This window comes from Haliotis rufescens, unplaced genomic scaffold (assembly GCF_023055435.1).
Source record: "Haliotis rufescens isolate VD_foot unplaced genomic scaffold, xgHalRufe1.0.p SCAF_14, whole genome shotgun sequence".
Classification (NCBI taxonomy): Eukaryota; Metazoa; Mollusca; class Gastropoda; order Lepetellida; family Haliotidae; genus Haliotis; species Haliotis rufescens.
The window spans coordinates 2,703,354-2,719,062 of record NW_025963824.1 but is presented as its reverse complement, the minus strand read 5'-3'; the positions used below and the strand labels follow the sequence as shown (position 1 = coordinate 2,719,062).

The 15,709-nt window shown below is 45.7% G+C and overlaps 2 protein-coding genes and 1 long non-coding RNA gene across 3 annotated transcripts in view; all 3 read left to right on the top strand.

The window, feature by feature from the left end:
- Nucleotides 1-3,756, top strand: part of LOC124120991 (tyrosine-protein kinase Fer-like) — a 50,608-nt gene extending 46,852 nt beyond the window's left edge. The window contains exons 16-17 of the mRNA XM_048395637.1: nt 658-780; nt 3,533-3,756. Of these exons, the coding sequence (XP_048251594.1) occupies nt 658-780; nt 3,533-3,672 (263 nt within the window). The 3' untranslated portion in view covers nt 3,673-3,756. The remainder of the gene's footprint in view (nt 1-657; nt 781-3,532) is intronic.
- A 105-nt stretch (nt 3,757-3,861) lies between these two features.
- Nucleotides 3,862-5,088, top strand: LOC125379329. The gene is made up of 2 exons (XM_048395638.1): nt 3,862-4,469; nt 4,513-5,088. Exons 1-2 carry the CDS (start codon nt 3,862-3,864, stop codon nt 4,949-4,951), a joined length of 1,047 nt encoding a protein of 348 aa, XP_048251595.1. The 3' UTR covers nt 4,952-5,088.
- A 5,496-nt stretch (nt 5,089-10,584) lies between these two features.
- Nucleotides 10,585-15,578, top strand: LOC125379328. The gene is made up of 2 exons (XR_007220680.1): nt 10,585-11,231; nt 11,280-15,578. It is a non-coding gene; the product is annotated as an uncharacterized LOC125379328 (long non-coding RNA).
- The last annotated feature ends 131 nt before the right edge of the window (nt 15,579-15,709 follow it).

Below are 15,709 nucleotides of genomic sequence, written 5' to 3'. Positions count from 1 at the left end.
ACCTAGCATCACAGTGTTTAGTGCACCTGGCATCACAGTGTCTAGTTAACCTGGCATCACAGTGTCTAGTTTACCTAGCATCACAGTGTTTAGTGCACCTGGCATCACAGTGTCTAGTTCACCTAGCATCACAGTGTTTAGTGCACCTGGCATCACAGTGTCTAGTTAACCTGGCATCACAGTGTCTAGTTTACCTAGCATCACAGTGTTTAGTGCACCTGGCATCACAGTGTCTAGTGCACCTAGCATCACAGTGTCTAGTGCACCTGGCATCACAGTGTCTAGTTTACCTAGTATCACAGTGTCTAGTGCACCTAGCATCACAGTGTCTAGTGCACCTAGCATCACAGTGTCTAGTGCACCTAGCATCACAGCGTCTAGTGCACCTGGCATCACAGTGTCTAGTGCACCTAGCATCACAGTGTCTAGTGCACCTGGAATCACAGTGTCTAGTGCACTTAGCATCACAGTGTTTAAGTCACAGAGGCCACAATCCCATAACAGGCAGCAAGCTCTCATGTTGCCATACACTGGTCGGGGAACAAATATGACCGCATTTGAGGAGATACTAGTACCAGGATACCACTCACTCTCGATGGTGGCATATCAAGTCTGTCCATTGTTGTCACTGTCCTCATGTGTGGCGTCTGTCTTCAGGTAAATACACAACAATCTGTGATGTGTGGAGCTACGGGATCCTGATGTGGGAGATCTTCTCCGGGGGAACCACACCCTACCCGGGGTGGACCAATGGACAGTCACGAGAGAAGATCGAGGATGGTGAGTATGTCGACCATAATATCATGTTTAGATGACACTAACCCACCACTAAGCCATCACTCACCCACCACTAACATGTCACTCTCCCACCACTAACCAACCACTCACCCACCTCTAACCCATCACTCTCCCACCACTAACCCATTACTAACCCATCACTCTCCCACCACTAACCCATCACTCTCCCACCACTAAGCCATCACTCTCCCACCACTAACCCATCACTCTTCCACCACTAACCCATCACTCTCCAACCAGTAAGCCATCACTCTCTCACCAGTAAGCCATCACTCTCCCACCACTAACCCAGCACTCTCCCACCACTAACCCATCACTCAACCACCACTAACCCATCCCTCTCCCACCACTCTCCCATCACTCTCCCACCACTTACCCATCTCTCACCCACCACTAACCCATCACTCTCCCACCACTAACCCGTCACTCTCCCACCACTAACATGTCACTCTCCCACCACTAACCCATCACTCTCCCACCACTGACCCATCACTCACCCACCAGTAACCCATCACTCTCCCACCACTTACCCATCACTCTCCCTCAACTAATCCATCACTCACCCACCAGTAACCCACCACTAACCATCACTCTCCCACCACTTACCCATCACTCTCCCTCCACTAATCCATCACTCTCCCACCACTAAACCATCACTCTTTGACCACTCTCCCATCACTGGCCCAGTACTAACATGTCACTCTCCCACCCCTAACCCATCACTCACCCACCACTAATCCATCACTCTCCCACCACTCTCCCATCACTCACCCACCACTAACATGTCACTCTCCCACCACTAACCCATCACTCTACCACCAGTAACCCACCACTAACCCATCACTCTCCCACCACTTACCCATCACTCTCCCTCCACTAATCCATCACTCTCCCACCACTAACCCATCACTCTCCCACCACTTACCCATCACTCTACCACCAGTAACCCACCACTAACCCATCACTCTCCCTCCACTAATCCATCACTCTCCCACCACTAAACCATCACTCTACCACCAGTAACCCACCACTAACCCATCACTCTCCCACCACTTACCCATCACTCTCCCTCCACTAATCCATCACTCTCCCACCACTAAACCATCACTCTCTGACCACTCTCCCACCACTAACCCATCACTCTCCCACCACTCTCCCACCACTAACATGTCACTCTCCCACCACTAACCCATCACTCTCCCACCACTCTCCCATCACTCACCCACCACTAACATGTCACTCTCCCACCACTAACCCACCACTCTCCCACCACTAACCCATCACTCACCCACCACTGACCCATCACTCACCCACCAGTAACCCACCACTAACCCATCACTCTCCTACCTTTTACCCATCACTCTCCCTCCACTAATCCATCACTCACCCACCACTAACCCATCACTCTACCACCAGTAACCCACCACTAACCCATCACTCTCCCACCACTTACCCATCACTCTCCCTCCACTAATCCATCACTCTCCCACCACTAAACCATCACTCTCTGACCACTCTCCCACCACTAACCCATCACTCTCCCACCACTCTCCCACCACTAACATGTCACTCTCCCACCACTAACCCATCACTCTCCCACCACTCTCCCATCACTCACCCACCACTTACATGTCACTCTCCCACCACTAACCCACCACTAACCCACCACTCTCCCACCACTAACCCATCACTCACCCACCACTCACCCACCACTAACCCATCACTCTCCCACCATTTACCCATCACTCTCCCTCCACTAATCCATCACTCACCCACCACTAACCCATCACTCTCCCACCACTCTCCCATCACTCACCCACCACTAACATGTCACTCGCCCACCACTAATCCATCACTCACCCACCACTAACATGTCACTCTCTCACCACAAACCCACCACTCTCCCACCACTAACCCATCACTCACCCACAACTAACATGTCACTCTCCCACCACTAACCCATCACTCTCCCACCAGTAACCCATCACTCTCCCACCACTCTCCCATCACTCTCCCATCACTCACCCACACAGGACCTAAACTCTCCCACCACTCACAAATAACTAGCCCATGCTACACCCATCACACGAACACAGGACCATCACTCTCCCACCACTCACTGACACAGGACCACCACTCTCCCACCACTCACTGACACAGGAACACCACTCTCCCATCACTCACCAACCACTACCCCATGCTACACCCATCACACTAACACAGGACCACCACTCTCCCACCACTCTCCCACCACTCACTGACACAGGAACACCACTCTCCCACCACTACCCCATGCTACACCCATCACACTAACACAGGACCACCACTCTCCCACTACACTCCCACCACTCTCCCACCACTCACTGACACAGGAACACCACTCTCCCACCACTCTCCCACCACTACCCCATGCTACACCCATCACACTAACACAGGACCACCACTCTCCCACCACTCTCCCACCACTCACTGACACAGGAACACCACTCTCCCACCACTCACTGACACAGGAACACCACTCTCCCACCACTACCCCATGCTACACCCATCACACTAACACAGGACCACCACTCTCCCACCACACTCCCACCACTCTCCCACCACTCACTGACACAGGAACACCACTCTCCCACCACTCTCCCACCACACTCCCACCACACTCCCACCATTCACCCACCACTAGCCCATGAACTCCCATGTGAACATGTTGGCTGAGCATGTGTTTTTGTTGCAGGTTACCGAATGCCGGCGCCGGTGGGGACGCCGTCTGAGGTGTACACGCTGATGCTGCGGTGCTGGGAGTACCATCCAGAGCGGAGGCCCAAGTTTGAGGAGATCTGTAAAGAACTGAAGCGAATAGGGAAACATATTTGACTATGGGGGTGATACAAGAGTTATATCCTTCTATGTAGCACTATGACAAGGTGCAATACGAGACTCTAGTGTGAATGTGTATAACATAGGACACTGTGTGATATTAATGTTGTGGGCGGGGGGATGTTGAATGAGTGAAGTTCCTAGATCTGTAGTGAAGGAAATGCATGGTGAAAACACAGCTTGACAATGCTTCACAGAATGTGGGGTGATGTGACACAGAGGACGTGGGGTGATGTGTCACGGAGGACGTGGGGTGATGTGTCACGGAGGACGTGGGGTGATGTGTCACGGAGGACGTGGGGTGATGTGTCTCGGAGGACGTGGGGGGATGTGTCGCGGAGGACGTGGGGTGATGTGTCGCGGAGGGCGTGGGGTGATGTGTCACGGAGGACGTGGGGTGATGTGTCACGGAGGACGTGGGGTGACGTGTCACGGAGGACGTGGGGTGATGTGACACGGAGGACGTGGGGTGATGTGTCACGGTGGGGTGATGTGTCGAGGAGGACGTGGGGGGATGTGTCGCGGAGGACGTGGGGTGATGTGTCGCGGAGGACGTGGGGTGATGTGTCACAGAGGACGTGGGGTGATGTGTCACGGAGGACGTGGGGTGATGTGTCACGGAGGACGTGGGGTGATGTGTCACGGAGGACGTGGGGTGATGTGTCACGGAGGACGTGGGATGATGTGTCACGGAGGACGGGGGGTGATGTGTCACAGAGGACATGGGGTGATGTGTCACGGTGGGGTGATGTGTCAAGGAGGACGTGGGGTGATGTGTCACGGAGGACGTGGGGGTGATGTGTCACGGAGAGGTGATTTGTCACGGAGGACGTGGGGTGATGTGTCACGGAGGACGTGGGGTGATGTGTCACGGAGGACGCGAGGTGATGTGTCACGGAAGACGTGGGGTGATGTGTCACGGAGGACGTGGGGTGATGTGACACGGAGGACGTGGGGTGATGTGTCACGGAAGACGTGGGGTGATGTGTCACGGAGGACGTGGGGTGATGTGTCACGGTGGGGTGATGTGTCACGGAGGACGTGGGGTGATGTGTCACGGAAGACGTGGGGTGATGTGTCACGGAAGACGTGGGGTGATGTGTCACGGAGGACGTGGGGTGATGTGACACAGAGGACATGGGGTGATGTGTCACGGAGGACGTGGGGTGATGTGTCACGGAAGACGTGGGGTGATGTGTCACGGAGGACGTGGGGTGATGTGTCACGGAGGACGTGGGGGGATGTAAAGGAGCTGCGCCTGTCTTGTATTCTGTGAGGAGGAAGATGCACTATTACCCAGAAGTTATTCAGTGATGCAGGAGACACTTGAAAGAGGTGGAAGGAGCATATCCAACTCACATTTCAGTTGTCCACTCAAAGCCGACTAATCCAGAGAATACAGTAACACATCTACAGCAGCACAGGACACAGGAGACATAACACGTGTCAAGCCTAACCCAAGCTGTGTACTGGCCCTTAACCTAACCCTAAACCTAACCCTAACCCTAAACCTAACCCTGACACAGGAGACAGAACACGTGTCAAGCCTAACCCAAGCTGTGTACTGGCCCTTAACCTAACCCTAAACCTAACCCTGACACAGGAGACAGAACACGTGTCAAGCCTAACCCAAGCTGTGTACTGGCCCTTAACCTAACCCTAAACCTAACCCTGACACAGGAGACAGAACACGTGTCAAGCCTAACCCAAGCTGTGTACTAACCCTAATCCTAACCATAACACTAACCCTAACCCTGACTAACCCTAACCCTAACCCTAACCCTACCCCAACCCTACCCCTAACCCTAACCCTAACCCTAACCCTAACCCAACCCTAACCCGACCCTAACCCTAACCCTAACCCTAACCCTACCCCAACCCTACCCCTACCCCTACCCCTAACCCTAACCCTAACCCTAACCCTAACACCAACCCTAACCCAACCCTAACCCTAACCCTAACCCTACCCCTACCCTACCCCTACCCTACCCCTAACCTGAAGACAGAAGTGTGCCGATTCTGGAGTAGTGGTGCAGTCGGCACAGCAAGACAGCAGCCATGAGAGTTTCTTGCATCAGTGGCCCAGCAGCAAGTGAAGCCCCTCTCTGACGAAGATGAAGATGAGGATGATAGCCTGTGCAGGAGACGGGAAGACATATTTTCTCTGCATCCAACCAGTGTCCATGAAAATGAAAGGGAAGTAAAAGTGACAACTGATTACTTGAGTTGTATAATGTGGCAGGAGACTGAGAGTTGAAGGAGTACTTGCGTCATTTCAATTTCCTTGTCAGCTCTACTCAAGGGATGACCCTATGCTGGGACAGATTTTCAGTAGATGTATGGACTTTTATTAGCAAAGCCTGAGAGAAATTCAACAAGATTCATGCTTCAGACAAGTAGCTATAGTGACAGACTAATGTAAAATCTACAACCATTTCACCCTGTGTTAGTTATCCGACAACAAGTGTGTTTTTGTTTACAATGTGACAAACGATATTCGCCGTATTAACGGCCCTGCTCCAATTAATGCCCCCTGCCCAAATGAAAATTTTTCTGACATCTACATGTTCTTGTGGCTGGGAAAGATTGTTTTACAGGAAAAAAGCAGCACAGAAGGGTATATGATTGTCTTGTAAATATCAGTGAAGGTGTTTCAGCTGTATCTACACTTGAACTAAATTTTATACACTTCACAATCTCGGAAAAAAACTTTCACTTGTGTAGATTGTTTATGATCTCCTTCCTTTATCAATTTTATATTTGTCCAGGACCCTTATTACGGTGACTACGGTACTGATAAATAAGTAGGGGAAACAAAATCTGTTATCTATACCGTATTCGACGTAATAAGCGCCAACGGCGACATTTGCTCAGATATTGGCTAATGAAAATCCCAATTGCACCCCTTCCGATTGAACAATGTACACAAGACTTATTTATTCGCGTATAATACGCACTTGAGTGTTATATGCACCCTTAATTATGGGCATTTAATTCTGGAAAAATATATCTGTCGTACATAAACATTTCAGGCTGTGAGCATAAACCACAAAATTTATCTTTCAACTGTTTTTTTCACCAAAATAACATTCTAATAAGAGACCCCTATTTCTAATTTTGAGAGCGCCCTGGGCGCTTATTAAGTCGAATACGGTAAAAGTGTTTACTCAGTACATAAGTGACAAAATGATGAACAGTGTCTACAATTTTTTCCAAAAGATACACAGAAATTTGGGATATTTAAGAAATTACTTCCATATTTTTTGCCTTTATTGAGCAATGAACATAAAAACTGATGTGTGAAGTGTAAATCTAAGCGCACACCACAAGCCCCACCCATTCTATTTTCAACCAATCAGGAAACGGTAGCCTGCTAGTGGGAGTGGCCTAAATTAGTTTCCCTTTTTGGAAACAAACAATTGCTTTGCTAGCCAGTATAATGTCATGGCATCATTGGCAGTTTATTTGTGTGTAAACACTACAGTAGGGGTGGTGCTTGACTTTTTTCAAGGTGTATATGTTGACTTGTCAAGTAGAATCCTGCTGATGTGAAGTGTAGGGCAGATTGATGCAGATGTGTGTGTGATGAGCACACTGGAATTATTATATAGAAAACTTAAACAGCTTGTCATTGTGATTCTGAAATATTTGACCACCATGTTTATTGTGTCTCACATATTGTCTGATTATGTCGACACAAGTTTGATCATAGCTATTGTCTGATCATTCTAACACCAGTTTGATCATCAGCTATTTGATAATGTTAACACAAGTTTGATCAACTATTGTCTTTCTCATGTTAACACCAGTTTGATCAACTATTGCCTTTAGCATGCCAACACAAATTTCATCTACCATCTTTTTGATGTCAACACAAGTTTGATCAACTATAGTCTGATCATGTGAACAGCAGTTTGATCAACTTTATTCTGATCATGTAAACATAATTTTCATCAACCATTGACTTTATTGTGTTAACACAAGTTTGATCAACTATTGTCTTTATCATGTTAACACAAGTTTGATCAACTGTTGTCTTTATAATGTTAACACAAGTTTGATCAACTTTTGTCTTTATCATGTTAACACAAGTTTGATCAACTTTTGTCTTTATCATGTTAACACAAGTTTGATCAACTTTTGTCTTTATCATGTTAACACCAGTTTGATAAACTTTTGTCTATCAAATTAACACAAGTTTGATCAACTATAGTCTTTATCATGTTAACACAAGTTTGATCAACTATTGTCTTTTCCATGTTAACACCAGTTTGATCAACTATTGCTGTGGCCCTTTACCAATAAATTCCAGTGTGTGACTGAAGGACTGAGCGTGTCCCCCCCCCTGCCCTGTTTGGACATTGTGTGTCCTTAACACTAAACACCGTCAGTTTGTGCAGTTTGGATTTAGCAAATTCCGACTTTTTAATGTTAATATTCCTCCTGTTTCTCCCGAAATCATTGTTTGAGCCCAAGCCCAAGTGAAGTCTAATTAAGTCATTTCTCGGGTATTTTGCAACTCATGTTTTCTACACACTGGAGATATTTGTTTGTGCAACCTTCACCCAGCCTCCATTGAAGGGAGATAATGTACGTTTACAGAGTTATGTCCCCTTGTCAGAACATTATGAGTGCTAAGACAATGAACTGGCAATGCAGTGTCAGCATTGTGGATATATTGTTTCTCTTCATTTTATCATGATTTTTACTGTTTGACATCAATTGTGAATTTGTACACGGAGTCCAGTGTGTCGATCTCTATAACAATGTAGTAGACCAGTAGACAGTAGACAGTAGACGAGCTACAGCTTGTAGTTACCACGGCTCATCAATTGTTTGACATCAATTGTGAATTTGTACACGGAGTCCAGTGTGTCGATCTCTATAACAATGTAGTAGACGAGTAGACAGTAGACAGTAGACGAGCTACAGCTTGTAGTTACCACGGCTCAGATAGATGGTGTCAACAAACTTTGATCTCTTTCTACTTTTTCTGGTCACCATGGTTACCATTTAATTGGTTGCTTTGGTTCTCGTTTGACGAGTTGCCATGGTTACAAATGGAATGGTCACCCTGGTTACAGAATGACCGGTTGTCATAATGCATAGTAAGTGTTTATACAACTGCATCATATACCTTGTGAGTTTACATGTTTTATTTTCAATTCTTTGGTGCCTTTGCTTGTAGAGTCATAATTTTAAAATGTGAAACATTTTGTCTATGTTAGAAATTGATATATAATATCAAATTTAGCATGTCATTGAAAACCTGATTGAAACTAGATACCATAGCAACAGTGATGGAAAATGATTCTCATATCTGTGGGTTGCCGTGGCAACAACGTGGTGTACTTGGTGGATGTGACAATGTAATGAAGGTTTATCCTCTAGCCACTCCAAGTCATCCTCCATTCAGAAGACAACACTGCTTTCATTGAGCAGGACACATTTTGCTCAGGCAGCAGACACTATCAGGGCAGCAGACGTCACACAAGCAGACGTCAACACATCTGTCCAATGAAGCAGACGTCACACATCTGTCCAATGAAGCAGACGTCACACATCTGTCCAATGAAATCAGATGTCACACACATCTGCCCAGTGAAAACAGACGTCACACATCTGCACAGTGAAATCAGACATCACACATGTCTGCCCAGGGCAGCAAACATCACACACATCTGTCCATATGAAGCAGACGTCATACGCCTGCCCAGTGAAAACAGATGTCACACACGTCTGCCCAATGAAGCAGACGTCACACATCTGCCCAGTGAAAACAGATGTCACACACGTCTGCCCAGTGAAAACAGACGTCACACATCTGCCCAGTGAAGCAGACGTCACACATCTGCCCAGTGAAAACAGACGTCACACACGTCTGCCCAGTGAAAACAGACGTCACACATCTGCCCAGTGAAGCAGACGTCACACATCTGCCCAGTGAAAACAAACGTCACACATCTGCCCAGTGAAAACAGACGTCACACACGTCTGCCCAGGGCCGCAGATGGCGATTGCCCCGAGATTTGCCCCGAGATGTGCCCCTGTGTCGTAGTTGTCCCTGTTTATCTTCATTTGTGTTGTCACCACAGAAAGTCTGAAGTCAGGGTCAGTCGGAAGCACATCACTTTTGTTTTGGGCCCGTGTGCGAAGAAGTCATAATATGCCTGTAATAATACACTCATTATCACTCGGATCACCCAGTGTCCTCGGGAGACAGGACCAGCCCCAAGCCTGTAAGACCAAGGTGCTATAATTCAATATCATGATGATTCCTGGTATTGAGATTTCACTCTGTCATTGCGTAGCTGAATAGTGCTCAGATTAATACACCCCATAAGGGCCAAAATGTGTTTTCTTGCAGCCCTGATCATGTATTCTGAACCAATAAGCTGAAGTCAGCCAGGGCACCTGCTTCTGTATCTCAGGCCCTGACTGTGAATAATCACTACACCAGGTTGTTACAATACTCATGTATATCTACACCTTATTACCGATCTTCCCGAAGCAAGTGAGTGAACTGACTATAAAAGTCCAGTTTCCACCCTTGCCAAACTAGGCTGGTATTATGGAGTTACAGTTTGGCTGGACTAACGAGTCCATGCATACTCCAATCAAAATCGCACTCCGAAATCGAAATCCGGTTCGTAAATTGTCATGCAAAATTTGGTCGATTGCAAGATTTGCAAAGCATGTGCACCACTAACTCATTATCAATAGATATTTTCTAAATCTTTTCATGTTTTTAATAAAGGTGCTCTCGTGATTTGATGCACTTCGCGGCGTAAGACTCGTTTTATCATAAGTTATGGATCTTGATTATCGATCAGATCGTCTTGACTGGGCCACTGTTTTGTTTGAAGCAAATGCAAGTGATACGAGAGGTGGAATATGATTGGTCTATAGGAGAGGCATAACTCGTAACAGCCACTGGTGGCGCTACGATTGAGCGCAGGAATTCCAGCCTAGTTCGGCAAGGGTGGAAACAGGACTTTTTAAGTCAGTTAACTCACTTGCCTCGGGAAGATGCTTATTACCCTGCTGTGGTATTGCGCACCATATTGCCAAGCTGTTGTATATATGCACGTATTCCCCAGTGTCTGCACCAAGCTCCGTGTCGTCCCCTGCAGCACTTGTGGAACGGATGCCACAGAGAAACAAGACCAATTCTATTTGAGAATGAAAGGTTTATATTAGGTTGTGTAGATTGTGTTACGGAGATTTCTAGGAAATAAGCATATCATTGTAGTACATAACAGCCCAAAGTTGCCCCTGGCTGTTTTTTCTGTTAGAGTTTTTCCTGACAGGACTAGGTTGGGGTGACCTAACATGACTGGGTCATGGTGACCTGACAGGACTAGGTTGGGGTGACCTAACACGACTGGGTCATGGTGACCTGACAGGACTAGATTGGGGTGACCTAACACGACTGGGTCATGGTGACCTGACAGGACTAGATTGGGGTGACCTAACATGACTGGGTCATGGCGATCTGACAGGACTAGGTTGGGGTGACCTAACACGACTTGGTCATGGTGACCTGACAGGACTAGGTCACAGTAACCTAATATTACTGGGTCATGGTGACCTGACAAGACTAGGTAGGGGTGACCTAACACGACTGGGTCATGGTGACCTGACAGGACTAGGTTGGGGTGACCTAACAAACTGGGGCATGGTGACCTGACAGGACTAAGTCACAGTTACCTAATATTACTGGGTCATGGTGACCTGACAGGACTAGGTTGGGGTGACCTAGTATGACTGGGCCATGGTGACCTTTCAGGACTAGGTCACAGTAACCTAACATGACTGGGTCATGGTGACCTTTCAGGACTAGGTCACAGTTACTTAACACGACTGGGTCATGGTGACCTGACAGGACATGTTTTCTGATATACTTGAGAACTCTTTGTTTGAGGAACCTTGAAAGTGTGTCAGTGTTGTCATTGATCCATTCCACGGTGTAGGTGAGCTGGTAGGACAGTAGCTGTAACAATGTAAGTTGCACCTGTCATTGTAGCAGTACATGATGTTGTAGCTGATGCAGGTGGCGAGGTCACTGTGCCTTCTCTGTCTGGCCTTACTGTCGTGTGATCTGTGATCTGTGATCTGTGATCTGTGTAACCTCCACTCATGCTTCCTGTGTTATTTGGTGCTGCATCAAAATTCAGCCAATCAGAAGCCTCAATTTCTACACCAGCCAATCAAATATCAACGGCAACTAATGATCATTTACGTTCCAGTTTGATAAATACAAAAACTTTCACATCAGCACTGTTTGATGCATCATAATTGAATACAAAATGTCAAACATTGAATCATGGAAACGTTTTTGGCACTAGCGTCTGGAATATTTTGGGTCACAGTGACCTAATACAACTGGGTCATGAAAGAACTCGTCAGGGTGACCCAACAGGACTGGGTCAGTGTGACCTACCATTACTGGGTCGGCATGACCCAACATGACTGGGTCGGTGTGACCTACCATTACTGGGTCGGCATGACCCAACACAGCTGTGTCAGTGTGACCTAACATTACTGGGTCGGCTTGACCCAACACAACTGGGTCGGCGTGACTGTACACTACTGGACCAGGGTGACCTAACATTACTGGGTCGGCGTGACCCAACACGACTGGGTCGGCGTTACCCAACACGACTGGGTCGGCATGATCCAACACGACTGGGTCAGGGTGACCTAACATGTTCTACTGAATCCAGGAAACTTGTGGGTTGCTGTGAAACTTGGCAGGTCAGATATTGTGTGTGACAACCATGTGTGTTTATGTATGCAGTGTATTGATAGATATTCACTTGACAGTGGATCCCATGTTGTGACACTGGCCGTGTCATCTGTACCATATAGAGTAGAAAATATCAGTGTGATCAGTTTACAATATCATGTTGATTGGTCAGTAGACAAAGTAGGTTTTTTAAATGTATAAACTACTACAACATTGATTTTAATACACTGTTTTCATTGTAGGACTTTTATAGTATAAACTGCTACAACACTGACTTAAATACACTGTTTTCATTGTAGGACTTTTATAGTATAAACTGCTACAACACTGACTTAAGTACGCTGTTTTCATTGTAGGACTTCTATAGTATTAACTGCTACAACACTGACTTAAATACACTGTTTTCATTGTAGGACTTTTATAGTATAAACTGCTACAACACAGACTTAAATACACTGTTTTCATTGTAGGACTTTTATAGTATAAACTGCTACAACACTGACTTAAATACACTGTTTTCATTGTAGGACTTTTATAGTATAAACTGCTACAATATTGACTGAATGTACTGTTTTCATAATTCTTTTACGTTTGCTACACTTTCCTGTAATGAATGTCAAATGACTAATTTAATTTTTTTTATGATTTTGCTTCAATACTGAAGACTATGATTGTTGCCATGGATACCTTAATTGTGCTTTCTTCTAGCAGCTATTACATGTTGATGTTGTGGTAGCTTGTCTGTCCTGTTGTCACCTATCACAGTGTTATCTTTAAAGTTTTCCAATTGTTGATACATTTTCAAATTTTATGACTGTGCAGGTGTTGAGGTCATGGCCTCTGGTATTGTTCCTGATCTCTTGCTGTGGATACAGAACGCAGCCTGTTAGGTTCTGGATGTTCTCAGCCTCAAGGAGAGCACCAGTAGTCTGTTCATCATAGCCCAGCTTCTAGTTTTCATGTTTTGTTGATATTTTTTTTAAATTTTATTTTATTAATAAAAATTAGAGAGGGGGTGTATTCAGTGTCAAAATAGTTTGTGTTGATATGTGGTGAATTCCTGAAAAAAACGCAAAGAAAAAACAGCATTTATGACTTATTTTTGTTAAATTTTGAAAACAATTTTGTCAATTATGTTCATAAAATAGAAAGGGATATTGCCTGGATCATTTAAGATGTAAAATTTACAAAAAATTGTGATGATATGAGATGATGCCCTAAAACCTACAAATTTTATGGTACAAAAAATGTTTTCACAGCATTTCTGAATATTTTTGTCAACTTTTGCTAAAATGTTGAAAAAAGGAATAATGTTGTTTGTTTTGAATCGACCTCCTGATGTGTGATGTGATGGATCTGTTTGTATGACCTGCTGTAATCTCCGCAGTGTTACAGAGTAACCTGTCTTAGATGCCTAGAAGTCACTGATGTGATGGTAACGAGTCTTTAGGACTTTAAAGTTTTGTAGTTCTCACAGAACGCTTCACTTGTCATCCCTAGCTTTTCCTCCTCAGGAGATATCGCTACAAGGGAATTGCCGACTAGTGGGACAGCATCAAATTACTTCTCTAATCTCTCTGTCACTGAAGCTGGTCAGCTGTAATGTTCACACTCTAGAGCCTTGTTAAAAACTTAAAAAGTTGGAAGAATGATTTTGGATGATAAATAGAATCTCATCCTTGTGTTATGATGCCAAATATGTGAACACTCATCCATGAAAGTTGAAACTCCTTGGAAAGCCCTTGGATGTTCAGCTTTTGTCTACTAGGGCTGGGACGGGTAACTCGGGTACCGGGGTAGTAAATTCGGACTCGTCCCAGCCCTAGTCTACTCGTGTTGATATATTTCTACCATGACGCTCGGGGAGATTCTGTATTTCCTCTTTTCCCCCATACATCACACCAAGACCTGGGTCTGATCCCCACAAGGTACAATGTGGGAAGCCCTACCGCCATAGCTGGAGTGTCAGCATTTGCAGAAATTGTGTAAAACTCGACTCCCACATTCTTGAGCTGTATTTCTTTACAAGGACTGTCAGTACCATTGTTGGCAAATTGCAAACTATTTTAATTCGGTTTGCCTGAGTTTAGCATGTATTTTCAAGGTGTAATGATCATACTGTGGCTGATCTACCGATTTGACCCGGTGGTGACCCCTGCACCTACCAACCACAGCCTGACAGTGTCTGCAGCATCTGCAGCATCTGCCCAGGAGCAAGTCTAGCAACATCTTCAACGCAGCGTGACTTGTAGCTTTAATCAATATCACCATACTGTTGTTACTTCTTCACCTAACGTTTAACCACGTCGGATAACATCCTTGTTTCATGTGTCGTTTGATTTGTCTGATTTAGTAATTTACGGCTTTTAGCTAGGTGGGTTTAACCCCTGCGGCCTGTGTGTGGTTCAGTGATGTAGATGTGGTAGATTCTACACCAGCTGTGTGCTGCATATGTACCATGTGATACGCACGTCTTGCTGTTACCTGTTGTATGTGTGTCACACTCAACCTAGACCTGGGTCACAGTGACCTGACAGGACTGTGTCAGGGTGACCTAACAGCTGGGTCATGGTGACATAACAATAAATGGCCATGGTGACTTAACAAGACTGGGTTATGATGACCTGACAGGTTTGTGTCAAAATGACCTTGACCACTCGGTGACCTAACAGGACGTTGTTTTGGGTAAATGAATAGGACTATTTGTGAGGGTAACTTTAACACAACTTGGTCACGGTGATCTCCTCCAGTGTCAGGTGACCTTGACCTAACACGACTGGGTCCTGTTAGATGCCCTGCAAGTCAGAGTTCTGATATTGAGGAATATGGTCTAGATTGAGTGAGACTACCTATTTTATCTGTTATTGGCTTGCAGAGTTTTATCCTATACATACATATATATATATGATACAGTGTTTATCCATCTACTTGTACAGCTTAGTATTGTGACTATATGTTTATATTCACTTGTATCATCCCTGTGTATGTGATACAGTGTTTATACATCTACTTGTACAGCTTAGCTCAGTGACTGTACTTCTATATTTGCTTGTATCATCCCTGTGTATATTCCCAGCTATTTTTCTACTCACTGTAAATACCCCACTATGTAATCTACATGAGAAAATCTACTGCAATAAATGCTTATAATAGACTGGTCTGTGTGTTGTGTAGACAGGTGCTTGTAGGGGGAGCGGAGGTATCTGTCTGTGTGTTGTGGGAGTGGAGGTATCTGTCTGTGTGTTGTGGGAGTGGAGGTATCTGTCTGTGTGTTGTGGGAGTGGA